General features: G+C 33.1%; 1 protein-coding gene across 1 annotated transcript in view; it reads left to right on the top strand.

Annotated features, from left to right (window-relative positions):
- Nucleotides 1–13,063, top strand: part of LOC150103145 (lysine--tRNA ligase-like) — a 199,946-nt gene that overhangs the window by 140,054 nt on the left and 46,829 nt on the right. The window contains exons 11-12 of the mRNA XM_090398349.1: nucleotides 9,274–9,359; nucleotides 9,801–9,927. Coding sequence (XP_090254475.1) covers nucleotides 9,274–9,359; nucleotides 9,801–9,927 — 213 coding nt within the window. The remainder of the gene's footprint in view (nucleotides 1–9,273; nucleotides 9,360–9,800; nucleotides 9,928–13,063) is intronic.

The raw sequence follows: 13,063 nt of genomic DNA on the forward strand, positions 1-13,063 counted from the left end.
GTAAATATTTTTTAAAAGCTTTACATATCATTTTTGACAAAACAATTTCAATAACGGGCACATCGCATGTGCCGACAGTTCGTGTTATGAAACTAAAACTAATAAACATTCTAACATAACCAATACGTAAAAATATTCAGAAATTTAAATTATGATTATTTTTACATCAGTTTCATCTTTCTCTGAAAATTTTTTTAAAAAAAAATTTTAAATATTTAACCTATATTTAACAAAACTTTTAATGCTTATTCCTTGATCTTAAAAAATAATGTGATTCTTGCTCATCATTATTTACACAATCGGAATCACTAGTTTCAGAATCATCTGATGCTAGAGATGATTCATAATTTACATCTTCTAATTTACTATACTTACAAATTTCATATCTATACCTTTCAAATATTTCATTTAAACTATTTGAATTATGCCTTAAATCTACAGAATCATCATTATCAGAATGAAATTCTACAGGTTGAGATTCTTTATCCTTATTAACTAAATTAGAAGTATTTTCACATTCCTCTGGCTTATTTAACTCCAAATTAACTAACCTATGATATTCTGCTATAATTTCATCCATGTTAGAGTCAGTTTGATTATCATCACTCTTACATTGTACATTATCTGAATTATTTATCTTGGGATTTTTAAACTTTCCTGCATTATGGTTTATTTTTCCAAAATTTAATTTTCTCCTTTGCTGCATATTTGAATTATGAGCTTTAAAACTATTCCCTTTTCTACTATTTGATTGTGAATGAGATGCACAATTAGTACTAGGAAAACAATTCTCATCTTTCAATATTTTATTCATATTGTCTCCTAATGTAACTAAATTTCTACTCTCTAAAAAGTACCTTTTTAACCTATCAGAGTGTACACTTAAAATTTTAGACATCTTGAATCCTAAAATTCACAGGAGAAAAATTATCTAAAATTCTATATGGACCTAAAGCTTTCCTTCCTAATTTTCCAACTCTTTTTATACTATCATCTAACAATACTAAATCTCCTGGTGCAAATGACTTATACTTTCTAAAACGATGTATATACTGCGTAGTTTTCTGAGAACTTAATTCTTTATTCACCTTATGAATAACATGAATTTTAGATTTTTCCTCATCTTGATTAAAAGGGTAATCCTAGACGATTCATCATCATCAAATTCTAGAGATCTAGATAAGTAATCAGCAACTATATTTCTTTTTCTTAGAATATAAGCCACATCAATATTATATTCCTGCAGTTCCAGTGCCCACCTAATTATACGTTGATTTTTATCCTTCATAGTACTTAGGAATGACAGAGGCTGGTGATCAGATCTTATTTGAATAGGTTGTCCTAACAATAAGTATCTAAATTTTCTCAATGGAAAAATTATTGCTAGTGCTTCCTTCTCTATGGTTGAATAATTCAATTCTGGACCTGATAATTTTCTACTTATAAAAGCTACTGGCTTAAAATCTTCTCCTTCTTTTTGTTCTAGTACAGCAGCAATGCAATCATTTGAAGCATCAGCAGAAAGATAAAATACTTCACCAAACTTAGGATAAATGAGAACTGGAGCTTTAGTCAATGCCAGTATTAGTTTGTCAAATGCTTCTTGTTGAGCTTCACCCCAATTGAATTTAACACCTTTCTTTGTCAAGCACACTATGGGTCTCAATAGCTGTGAACAATTTGGAATAAATTTCCTATAGAAATTTAACATGCCAATAAATCTGCGAACTTGTCTAACTGTTTTAGGAGGTTTAGCTGATAATATGTCTTCTTCATTTGACTGAATTGGCATAATTCCTTTGCTACTGATTTTATGACCTAAATACTCAACTTCTTTTTAAAAAAATTGGCATTTAGAGCACTTTAAAGATAGATTTGCCTCATCTAATCTCTTTAAGACATTCCATAGGATTTTACAATGGCTATCTATATCCCTTGAATAAATTAGAAGGTCATCCTGAAAACAGATGACTCTACTTCCCAACATATCTGATAAGACAGAATTCAATAATGACTGGAATGACATAGCAGAATTTCTTGCAACTTGTGGTAATCGACATAGTTGATATTTCTGCCATCTAGTAGTAAATGCGAAGTATTTTCTGTCTTCCTTCTTCAAAGGAGTCTGAAAGTAGCCAGAATTTAAATCCAGTTTTGTAAAATATTGTGCTCCTTCCAAACATATCAATAATTCCTGAATTTTACACAGAGGGAAATCAATAGGCTTTGTAACCTTATTGATGGCTCTCAAGTCTAAGACAAACCTAAGGCTTCCATTTGGTTTTTACAATTAAGATGAATGGACTGTTCCACTGAGAATTTGACTTCTCAATTATTCCTGCCCTTTCATATTCCTGTAGTAGTTTCTGGCAACGCTCCATATATTTCAGTGGAGTCTGATATTACCTAATATAAATAGGAGATTGAGTACAAATCTGCACTGAGTGTTCTACTGCATTAGTGCAAGATATTGAAACAATATCTTCTGTGAAAACACCAGAGAAAAATTCAAAGGCAGATTTAAAGAATTTCAGAATTCTATCACTTTCTTCACTAGTAATTGCTGATTTCATTGAATTCTGCACCAAATTCTCTTTTAATTCCTGAATATTTTCCCTCTCATCTTTCTTTAGAGTCTCGATATTAAACAGTTAATCATTATCATCAGTGTCTTGAAAAACTTCAGGAGACTGCTCAAATTTTCCATTGTCACCTGATGTCCTGTCCAAACAGTATTCTAGTCCACACAAGGACAATGTATTATCAACAAAATTAAATGCAAAACTATGACATTTCAGAAAATCAATTCCAAATATTACTTGTACATTTGTGGATTTGAGGATTCTGGAAGAACTATTAATGAATGACAAACTTTCAGTGGAAAACAAGGAATTGAAATAAAAACATTGATTTGCTTATCTGCTGAAATTTCTGATTCAAATATTCCCTTTAATTTAATTGGATAGCTTAAAACTGAAATGTCATTTGGAAATAGAAATTTAATTTTGTTAAACAAACTATAAGAAATGAGTGAGATATGTGCACCTGTGTCAAGTAAGATTTCACAAGGCACATCTTCAATAAATCCTTGTAAAACTGTCAAAGGATTACCTCTATTAGCATATGGAACTAATGATACATCAGACTCTCTTTTAAGGTTAGAGCTGCGTCTTACCCATGTCCAATGAGTAGTTTGACATTTCTGTTCTTGCCATTATATAATATTGGAATAATAATTATTTCCAGATTTTTCTTTATTCTCTGATTTCTTAAGTTGAAAACAAGATTTATCTCTAATAACAGTTTTTACCAAAATTACCCGGTTTATTACATCGAAAGCATTTTGGAACATATCTCCTATGAGATGCCTTATTCCTGTCAATACCATTAGATTTACAAGAGAAAGATTGATTATCTGTAAGATTATTGGATATTGTTAAATCCGATATTATCTTAAAGAGAAGTTCCTGTCCTTTTACTACTGGTCTCTGTTGTCTTTCTGTTTCTTCACTAAGAAATGTTTTCAGTTCCTCTAATTTTCCCAAGTCATGAGATTATACCCTGGATTCAGATTCTGGATCTTTTTTGTTGAAATTCACAGAAGTTTCCTTAGACTGTTTCTTTTTATTAGCACCTTTTAATTTATGAAACTTTCCTTCTCTCACTTTATCTGCAGCCACTATGCTAGGAGAATGAGTTTGATTATACTGAAAAGAATTTACCTGCTTATTATTTTCAGAATGAAATATATCTCCAAGTCTCTCTTCCCTATCCATAACAATTTCAAAACACTGTTCAAGATTTTTAACCTTTTTCTTGTATGCTGTTTCTCTCAAATTATCATTAAGGCCAAGCCTAAATTGATTAAACAGCAACCATTCCAAAGAGGATCTCTGTTCAGATGAAACATTAAATTCATGAGCAATGCTCATGAATTTAATGTTTCAAAGTCTATGATAGTATTCTGAAACAGACTCATTACTACCTTGAATGCACTGATGAATTTTCCAAATGTTAGGCCCTAATTCTCTTACACTTGAAAATTCTGATATTAGCAGACTTTTAAATGATGCATAACTGTCAGTGTCTCTCAGTAAAGGAGATGTGTTTAAGAATGTTTTGGCTTTGCCCAATAATTTATTACGAAGTATAATCAACAAATGAAAATCTGATCATTTTCCCAAATCTCTAATTTTTTCTGCATATCTGAAAAATGTTTCTACACTTTCACTATTATCACCTGAGAAAGAAGGTATTACTAAAGATGGATGAATTAACCTAAAAAATTCCTCATCTTTAACTAAAGAAACTTCACCATTAGAATTACTATCTCCTGTAGCCATTTTATTTGAGTAAAGATTTACTTTCTGGATTCTAAAATAGTTAAGTTCATAACCAATCCTGTCGTCGACTGTGCCATTGTTAATATTTGGTGGATTTTTATATAGATGATATTCATAGATATTATCTTAATATTAATTCTACCTTAGAGATTATCTCTGTTTCTAACAATTATTTTTTTAATTCCGAGTGTACCTATATATAATCATATTCACAAGAGTTCACTCCAATTGGTGCAGTGATCTTAACTCTTTCTTTCAGAATCCAAATAATCACCGACTCAAGACCAAAATACAAAATAAACACATTTAATAAAACAAAAACAATATATATATATATATACACTTAAAACAACTTTACATAACTAATATTACAAATTTAATTGTATCCAAGGCCTTTTTAAAATAAACTTGCACATAAGACTAAACACTTTGTTTTCAAAATGACAAAATGTTCTTAGCCAGTTTCTCTCTCTGTCAAGGTCCTTTTCCGAAGATATATGACTCTATTCTTCATTTTCACAGGATCCTTTTTCATCACTTATGTAACACACATTAATTCTTCCGAACTTAATTCTGTCTCTTTTCTTTGGTAGAAGTAATAGTCAGATCCAGTGTCCTTAATACAGATGAAACTTCCTAATTAGAGTTTTCTTGAATATTCCTTTAGAACGTAAATAGCAAATTCTTCTTTTATTCACTAAATGCTTATTGACAGTCTTAACTTTTCCAATTAAAAAAAAAATTACAGTTCTAAGATTCCCTTTTCGGAATCTCCTATAAATCTTCCAGTTAGCATTTGCTCCAATATTCCTTTTAAAATGCATATAGCAATATTTTCTTTTATTTATCCACATACTTATTCCACATTAAAACTTAATAGTTCCACGATTTCTTTTTCGGAATATACTATTAATTTTCTTCCGACTGTCACATAAAAAACTTAAGTTCCTCCGAACCTAAATATCTGCCCGCCTGTGTTCTAAATTCCTTCCCGAACGCTCTCTTCTTTGTATCCATTGCTCAGATACCGAACGCTTTCCTTGTCAGCTGTCAATCACGCATCAAACTTCTCGGCGAGCATGTGCACTCCTTTAAAATGGCAAGCGAGAAACTAGGGGTAATGGCTGGCACGTTGTCTCCATTAGCGACAAGAGAATGTCTTCATAAAACACAACTTTTGATAATTTTAAATTAAATTACAATAAAATTCTTGTAAGTAATACAAATATTAAATCCAGTAAGTACATATTTTTTAAAACTTTGCATATCATTTTTGACAAAACAATTTCAATAACGGGCACATCGCAAGTGCCGACAATGCGTGTTATGAAACTAAAACTAATAAACATTCTAACATAACCAATATGTAAAAATATTCAGAATTTTAAATTATGATTATTTTTACACTTTCCCATCTCTTATTTTTTTGCTTATTTTAACTGATCCTGTCCAAGTTTTTCCATGAGGTAGAAAAAGCTGTTAAAAACTTGAAATGTGGAAAGGCAGCTGGAGTAGATGATATTCAACCAGAAATGCTCAAATATGGAGGTATAAATGTTTTGCACTGGCTACACTGCATCATTCACTGCAGAAGGTTGAATGCCAGATGATTGGAGTAGACTGGAGTAGTAGAGCTCTCATAGTACCCTCTATAAAAAAAAAGAAATAAAACTGAATGTGAGAATCACAGAGCAATTTCTGTACTAAGTGTTCTGGGTAAGATTTTTGCAAGCATACTTGAAAATAGGTGGAAAAAAATTGTGGAAGAGAAACTGAGAGAAGAACAAGCTGCATTCAGGCTAAATTAGTCTGTCAGGATCAGATTTTCACTTTATGATAAATAGTTGAGAAATCATGCGAGTATGACAAGGATCTGTACTTAAGTTTTGTGGATCTCGTAAAGGCATATGACAAAGGTGCCCAGGGAAAAGCTTTTCAAAACACTATGGTTATATTGGGGATAAAAAGAACATTATACAAGGCAATACATAGTACACTATATTTAAGTTGTATGTCAGTGGTTAGAATTAAAGGAAATACAGGAAGATTGTAATAAATTTAGTTTAATCCTTTATCCAAGTGTGTGCAAACAAAGTTTGCGCCTGAAAGTATCTTCAGGACTGGGGTAAAGTGGTACAACACCGGGCAACTCCTTGCAAAGGTAGAGCAAGCTACCAACACTCCTATCTCAGTATCTCCCATAATGCAAAACACATCTCCTTGCAGATATGTATAATGTTATGCATTAAGGGAAGGGCCACTACCCAGGCTAGTTTTGACCTTTATTGAGGTCTCGTCAGTGGGAGCCAGGCCCAAGTGGAGATACCAAGGCAAAAGCATTAGCAAGGTTATCTCCTCCTATAGGAGCTGCCAAATGGTGCGCCACCTTTTTATTAAATTACTCTGGATTTAGAGAAAGATGTTGAAAGTTTATTTTTCACTTGGTCAGACTATAATAAATTTAGTTTAATCGTTTATCCAAGTTGCAAACAAAGTTATTGAGGTCTCTTCAGTGGGACCTGGCTCCCACTGAAGAGACCTCAATAAAGGTCGAAATTAGTCTGGGTAGTGGCCCTTCCCTTAATGCAGAACATTATACATATCCGCAAGGAGATGTGTTTTGCATTATGGGAGATACCGAGATAGGAGTGTTGGTAGCTTGCTCCACCTTTGCAAGGAGTTGCCCGGTGTTGTACCACTTTACCCCAGTCCTGAAGATACTTTCAGGCGCATACTTTGTTTGTACACACTTGGATAAAGGATTAAACTAAATTTATTATAGTCTGACCAAGTGAAAAATAAACTTTCAACATCTTTCTCTAAATCCAGAGTAATTTAATAAAAAGGTGGCACACCGTTTGGCAGCTCCTATAGGAGGAGATAACCTTGCTAATGCTTCTGCCTTGGTATCTCCACTTGGGCCTGGCTCCCACTGAAGAGACCTCAATATCTCCACTTGGGCCTGGCTTCCACTGAAGAGACCTCAATAAAGGTCGAAATTAGTCTGGGTAGTGGCCCTTCCCTTAATGCATAACATTATACATATCCGCAAGGAGATGTGTTTTGCATTATGGGAGATACTGAGATAGGAATGTTGGTAGCTTGCTCCACCTTTGCAAGGAGTTGCCCAGAGTTGTACCACGTTACGCCAGTCCTGAAGATACTTTCAGGTGCAAACTTTGTTTGCACACACACACTTGAATAAAGGATTAAACTAAATTTATTATAGTCTGACCAAGTGAAAAATAAACTTTCAACAGGAAGATTGTGTGATGTAAAATGAGATGCATAAGACAAGGATGCACATTATCTCCACTCTTATTTATCATCTATATGGATCACATTATAAAAGAAAGTGGCATTAAACCTGATTTAAATTGGAGATATCAAACTCTTTGCTTAATGCAGATGATGTACTCCTAAATGCATCCAGTGAAAGTCTCTTGGATTCTCTGTAACAAATTTGGCATGAAAATCAGCAATTAATAGACTAAAACTATGAAAATAGGCAGTAACATAGAAAACTTCAGTTGCATTTTGAATGGAGAGTTTAGAACAATTAAAATATTTCAGCTATTTAGCCAAAGTTTTTAGTGACGATTGCAAGTTTAATTTGTAAACAGATAACAGAATAAGCAAAACCGGTATGGTCAGGAACCAGTTGAATAAATTTATATGGAATAAGAGAAAAATTAGCCAAAACACTAAACTAGCAGTATACAAGACGGTGTTCAAACCAGTTTTAAGTTATGGATTTGAGAATTGGGTTAGAAATAAAGCACTTTGATCAAAGATTAGAGACCACAGATATGAGAGTTCTTAGAAAAATTAGGGGCCTGAAAAGATGGTATCAATGGCAGTATCGTATTAAAAATGAAGACATTAGGAAGGAACTTGACATTGTTTACATTCAAGAATGGATGGACTGGGCTAATCTAAGGTGGTATGGTCATTTCTTAAATAGAATGGGAGAGGAAAGATTAGCAAAACAGATGTTTTATGCCAAAATGGTAGGAAAAAGACTCAGAGGAAGACCATGGTCTAGATGGATTGATTCAGTCAAAAGTTTCTTAGAAGAATGAAATGTTAGATGTGACAATATTGGAGTGCTGACAAGTAAATAGACTAATGCAGAGGAAACTTGTTGATAGGAGATTAATAATAATGTAATATGTTAATCATGTGCTGTCATAATACTCTGATCACCCCCATGAGGATACATATTGGGAAGATGATGTCTGAGTTTTTTCTAGACTTCCCTTAATATTATGTAATTCCTGCATTGATTATTTAATAATTTGTTATAAACTTAGAAATTTTATATGTCAAATTGTTTTTCTTATCTTCATTGGTATTATCACTATCAATGTTATGAGCCTATCACCATTGAGCTCATGTCAGGTGCAGAAAACTCAAGGTCACTAATATCTGAGTAAAAGTGTAGTCATGACGAATGCAAAATATCTGTTCTATTCATGGCATGTATGAAATGTGAATGAAATAAGCTTTCAGTGGACATGGTCAATGCATCATCCATGAATGTTTTCAAGAGTAGTATGATAACTATTTGGGCATTTTATGACCTGCAAAGGATCATACAATTATAATAATGATAAACACAATTTAGTTTGGGAATCTTAGAGTATAGATGCCAGAGAAATTTTGCAGCTCATGCCAGGAAAGCATGCATAAAGTCCAGCTATTTCTCATCGTTTGTAGTGAGTTTAGGTATTGTATGATCTGCTGTATTATATGGTATTAATGTACTAAAGGTATTAACTATGGTATTAACTAAAGCATAGTATTAATAGTTACTGTATTATAATAGAGAATTTTTATTTCATTCACATTGCAAAAAAATATTTGATCAGTTGTTCTTTTCAATAGTAAACAGTAATTTATTATATGTTCTCTCTAACCTTTCTTTCAGCTGGTGTCTCACTTTTTAGAAGAAAAATTTATAAATCCTACATTCCTTTGTGACCACCCTGAGTCAATGAGTCCATTATCAAAATGGTATGTAATTGATGTAAAAATCTGGAAATGCTTGCATTTTTGTAAAGTTACAGCCAACTCTCATTATAGCAAACTTGTAGGTACCAAATATATAATTTTTCATTGTGCAATATTTGCTGTAGTTGATTTCTTTAGTATATCATTGAAACTCTGGGCCCTTGGCTGGAGCTTTTTAGTTCTTTGTTATAGTGATTGCATTTCTGTAAAGGCAGACCTCTATAAGTGAGGGCTGGCTGTATATTTAATTATATATAATGGATGGGATCCTGTCAGAAATTTTAAATTAAAAATAAGTGTCAATAGGCATCATTTAAAAATTTCATATTTCACTCTTTCATTACACCAAGGATATTTTAAAAGGCAGTTTATGAGCATTAGTTTTATAAATTCTCTTGAGTTCCTTATTATAAAATTAGTAAATAATCCCCTAAATTTTAACAGGCATCGCTCAATTAAAGGTCTGACAGAAAGATTTGAACTGTTTATTATGAAAACAGAAGTAGTGAATGCATACACTGAATTAAATGATCCTCTTATTCAGCGACAGAGATTTGAACAACAGGCTAAAGTAAGCTAAAAGTTAAATTTTATTTGAATATTTAATTATTTATTAATCTTCATGAATTCTCAGTGGAAGCATTGAGAAGTCATTTTAATATGATGGGAAAAAATATTTTTTTAAAATTCTTTATAACTTCTATAGGCTTAAGTTTCTCTAAATTGGAATTCTGTACTTGTTGACTGTATTGAAATGTTTATTTATAATTTTCAGCTAAATATTTTTTTGATAAAATAATTATATTGGAAATGTAAATAGGTATTATCATTTCGAATATAATTCTCATTAATAGAAAGTTGATTGTTGATTGTATGACCATTGCCACTCTAGGTAGATTTTTTACAGTGATAGCATGATATTTGTTCATGCAGTCGCTTAAGAGCCAAAGCTAGATAATTGGGAGGAGACTTCTACATAGCTTTTAAAGGAAGGCAGAAAACTGACTTGGCCTTCAGACCTTAAGGTCCAATTCAGTCCTCACTTTCTTACAGTGTGTCTCATTAGTAGGCATCTGTCTGGATACCGAATGAGCAAGGATAGGCTGGAAATTTGGGATTTATCCAACAAATTGTAGCTTAAATCAAAAGACAGATGATACTGCAGGAAGAAACATTATGCTGGCTGGGGTGTGCCTTGTCAAATGCCTGCCGTTCTTCAGATATACATCAGAGTAACCTGCTGTAACTAAGGTGTACAGCCAAAAGTCCAGTACTGGAACAAACTCCAATTTTAACTTATTCACTTCTGTACTACACGCCAATTGTTTGTCCGGTTGCTCGAGCTCACGTTTTTATCCTGTAAAGGAATCCACATGTGCAAATTCTTTCCAAGATGGCATCTCATCATCCACATTATTACTTTCAACCACTTCCTTCAAATTCTCATTATTGCATGCACTTTTATTCACTGTTTCTGCTACATTCTTCACAACACTTCCACAATCATGCTTTATATCCATAATATCAGTTACTTGATTCTTTTGCTCCTGACATGACACACTTCTTACACTCACAAATATTCTCTCCATTCTTGCTATCATACCACAAACTATTCACTCTCAGCAATGATGAACACATTAAACACATGCTACATTGCACTAAATCCCACATGTTAATATCAGTCAACATCGATGTCTTGGTCTCCATTTTTTTTCATACGCATTGGTGCCATAATGTAGAACGTTTTTGAAAGCATATCAGGTAATGATAGTCAATACTAAGCAACATATTCAAAAATAAACAAAATATCACCAATTATATTTAACAATATTGCCAATATCAGCTAAAAAATAATGACTTATCTGAGTAACACATGTACAGCAGCCACTACTTGTTGTATATTGTTACACATTGCGTATACTTTTTATTATCAACCCCCCCCACCACCACCAAAAAAAAAGAATGCTATCTGTTTTTCTCCCAGTTTCTTGCACTTTTATGCTTTTTCCATTCACTCTTTCTTTCATTCTCCATTGAGTAACGAATATAGTAAAAAGAGTCAGATATGATAAAGGTGATATGAAAACTGAAATTAAACATATTCTAGATATCTGGAGTAATTACTTTGAAAGACTGTTTGTTAAATGAAACTAACAATGACAGAACTTGGTAGATTAAGCACGAATGCAAATAGAAGTACATATCAGTTCTTGGGGTAGAATTGATATCTGAAACTGAACATGTGTGAAGGCAGCAGGAGTAGATGATAAATGACCCGAAATGCTCAAATATGGAGGTATAAAAGTTTTGCAGTGGTTGCATTGCATAATTTGGAAAACTCAATCAGAAGGTCAAATTCCAAATGATGTGAACAGAGTTATCATGTATAAAAAGGAAAATAAAACAATGTGAGAATAACTAAGGCATTTTGGGTTCCAGGTAAAATTTATACAAACATACTTGAGAACACATCAACATATCTTAGCAAGATAGGTTTTAGAGGGGGTTGGGTCAAGAGCTTGTTTTTCAAAATCTTCGAAAAAAAAATTGGTGAGGAGCAGTAACGAGGGGACAGGGACCCATAGAGGTACCCTCTATCTGTTTGTAGATTTTGTTCTTCCAATAAAAAAATATCCAGAATGGATGGCAAAGGAAAAGAGATCTGTGCCATCAGGAGGAAAAACGTTTCTTTAAAAAGTGTTAGTGTAAGATTACTGCTACTAATGCCATCAGCTTGATGCACTCTGAGCTGTCATCTATTCTCAATACTGAACTTTGTACCCATTCTCTTTGACATTTCTGAAGCCTCTGCCCATAAAGAATTCTTAATAATAATAAAAAAAAAACATAAAAAAGTACAACAATCTTTTGACTTTTAAATTTGAGCCCCCAGTTTCACCCTCTTCATACTGTAGTTATCCAGATGCCAAAAATGCTTATTGAAGATGCCATCAGCACCACCATAAGTTCCAGTCACAAATTTGCTATTGTACCGAAAGAAATACTAACCTTATGTTCATCATCGAATACAGAACCCTAACTTGGCTCCAGAAAGAGCTACCAAAATCAGACTTCACATTGCCAACATTCTTTCTAAAACTTCTCCTCCAAAAAGAAATTTATCATCCTGCCAACTCAGTGCCTTCAAAGAAGCTACACAAAGGTAACAGTGTAGTCATCACCAGAATGGATAAGAGTAGCATCCCAGAATTCATAGCATAAGCAAATATAATACAAAAATGGATACCATTTTCAGCGCCATCTTGACTACTGTGTTCAGATCTGGGTTTCTTGGGGATGAGGATGGAGAGGAACCAGAGGAATGTGATGACCTCTTAAGATAGCAGCAAGTCCATGGAATGCACCTCATGAGGATAGGTTAAACATTTGTGGGATACAGAAATTGGTTGATAGGCAGAAAAGGGATTATATGATTGAGATATACGAATTACCAAACAGTTTTTACAGGACTGAGGATTGGATACAAAGAATTGGATTTACAGTGGAAATTTTTCAGACAGGTCTGGTGGTGGAAAAACTAGTCATCCTTGGAAACTAAGCAACAGTGTGGTTTGCAAGGGTGTGAGGAGACTACATTTTTTGCTTGGAGAGCAGTGAATGAGTGGAATGGGTTGCTAATCTATTGTAGGTGCCATTACTGGGAATGAGTTGAAACAAAGTGTGATACACATTGTGAGAATATTGGA

The sequence above is a fragment of the Typopeltis vanoorti genome, chromosome 9 (genome assembly GCF_054136105.1).
Source record: "Typopeltis vanoorti isolate ZY-2024b chromosome 9, IOZ_Tvanoo_1.0, whole genome shotgun sequence".
NCBI classification, from domain to species: domain Eukaryota; kingdom Metazoa; phylum Arthropoda; class Arachnida; order Uropygi; family Thelyphonidae; genus Typopeltis; species Typopeltis vanoorti.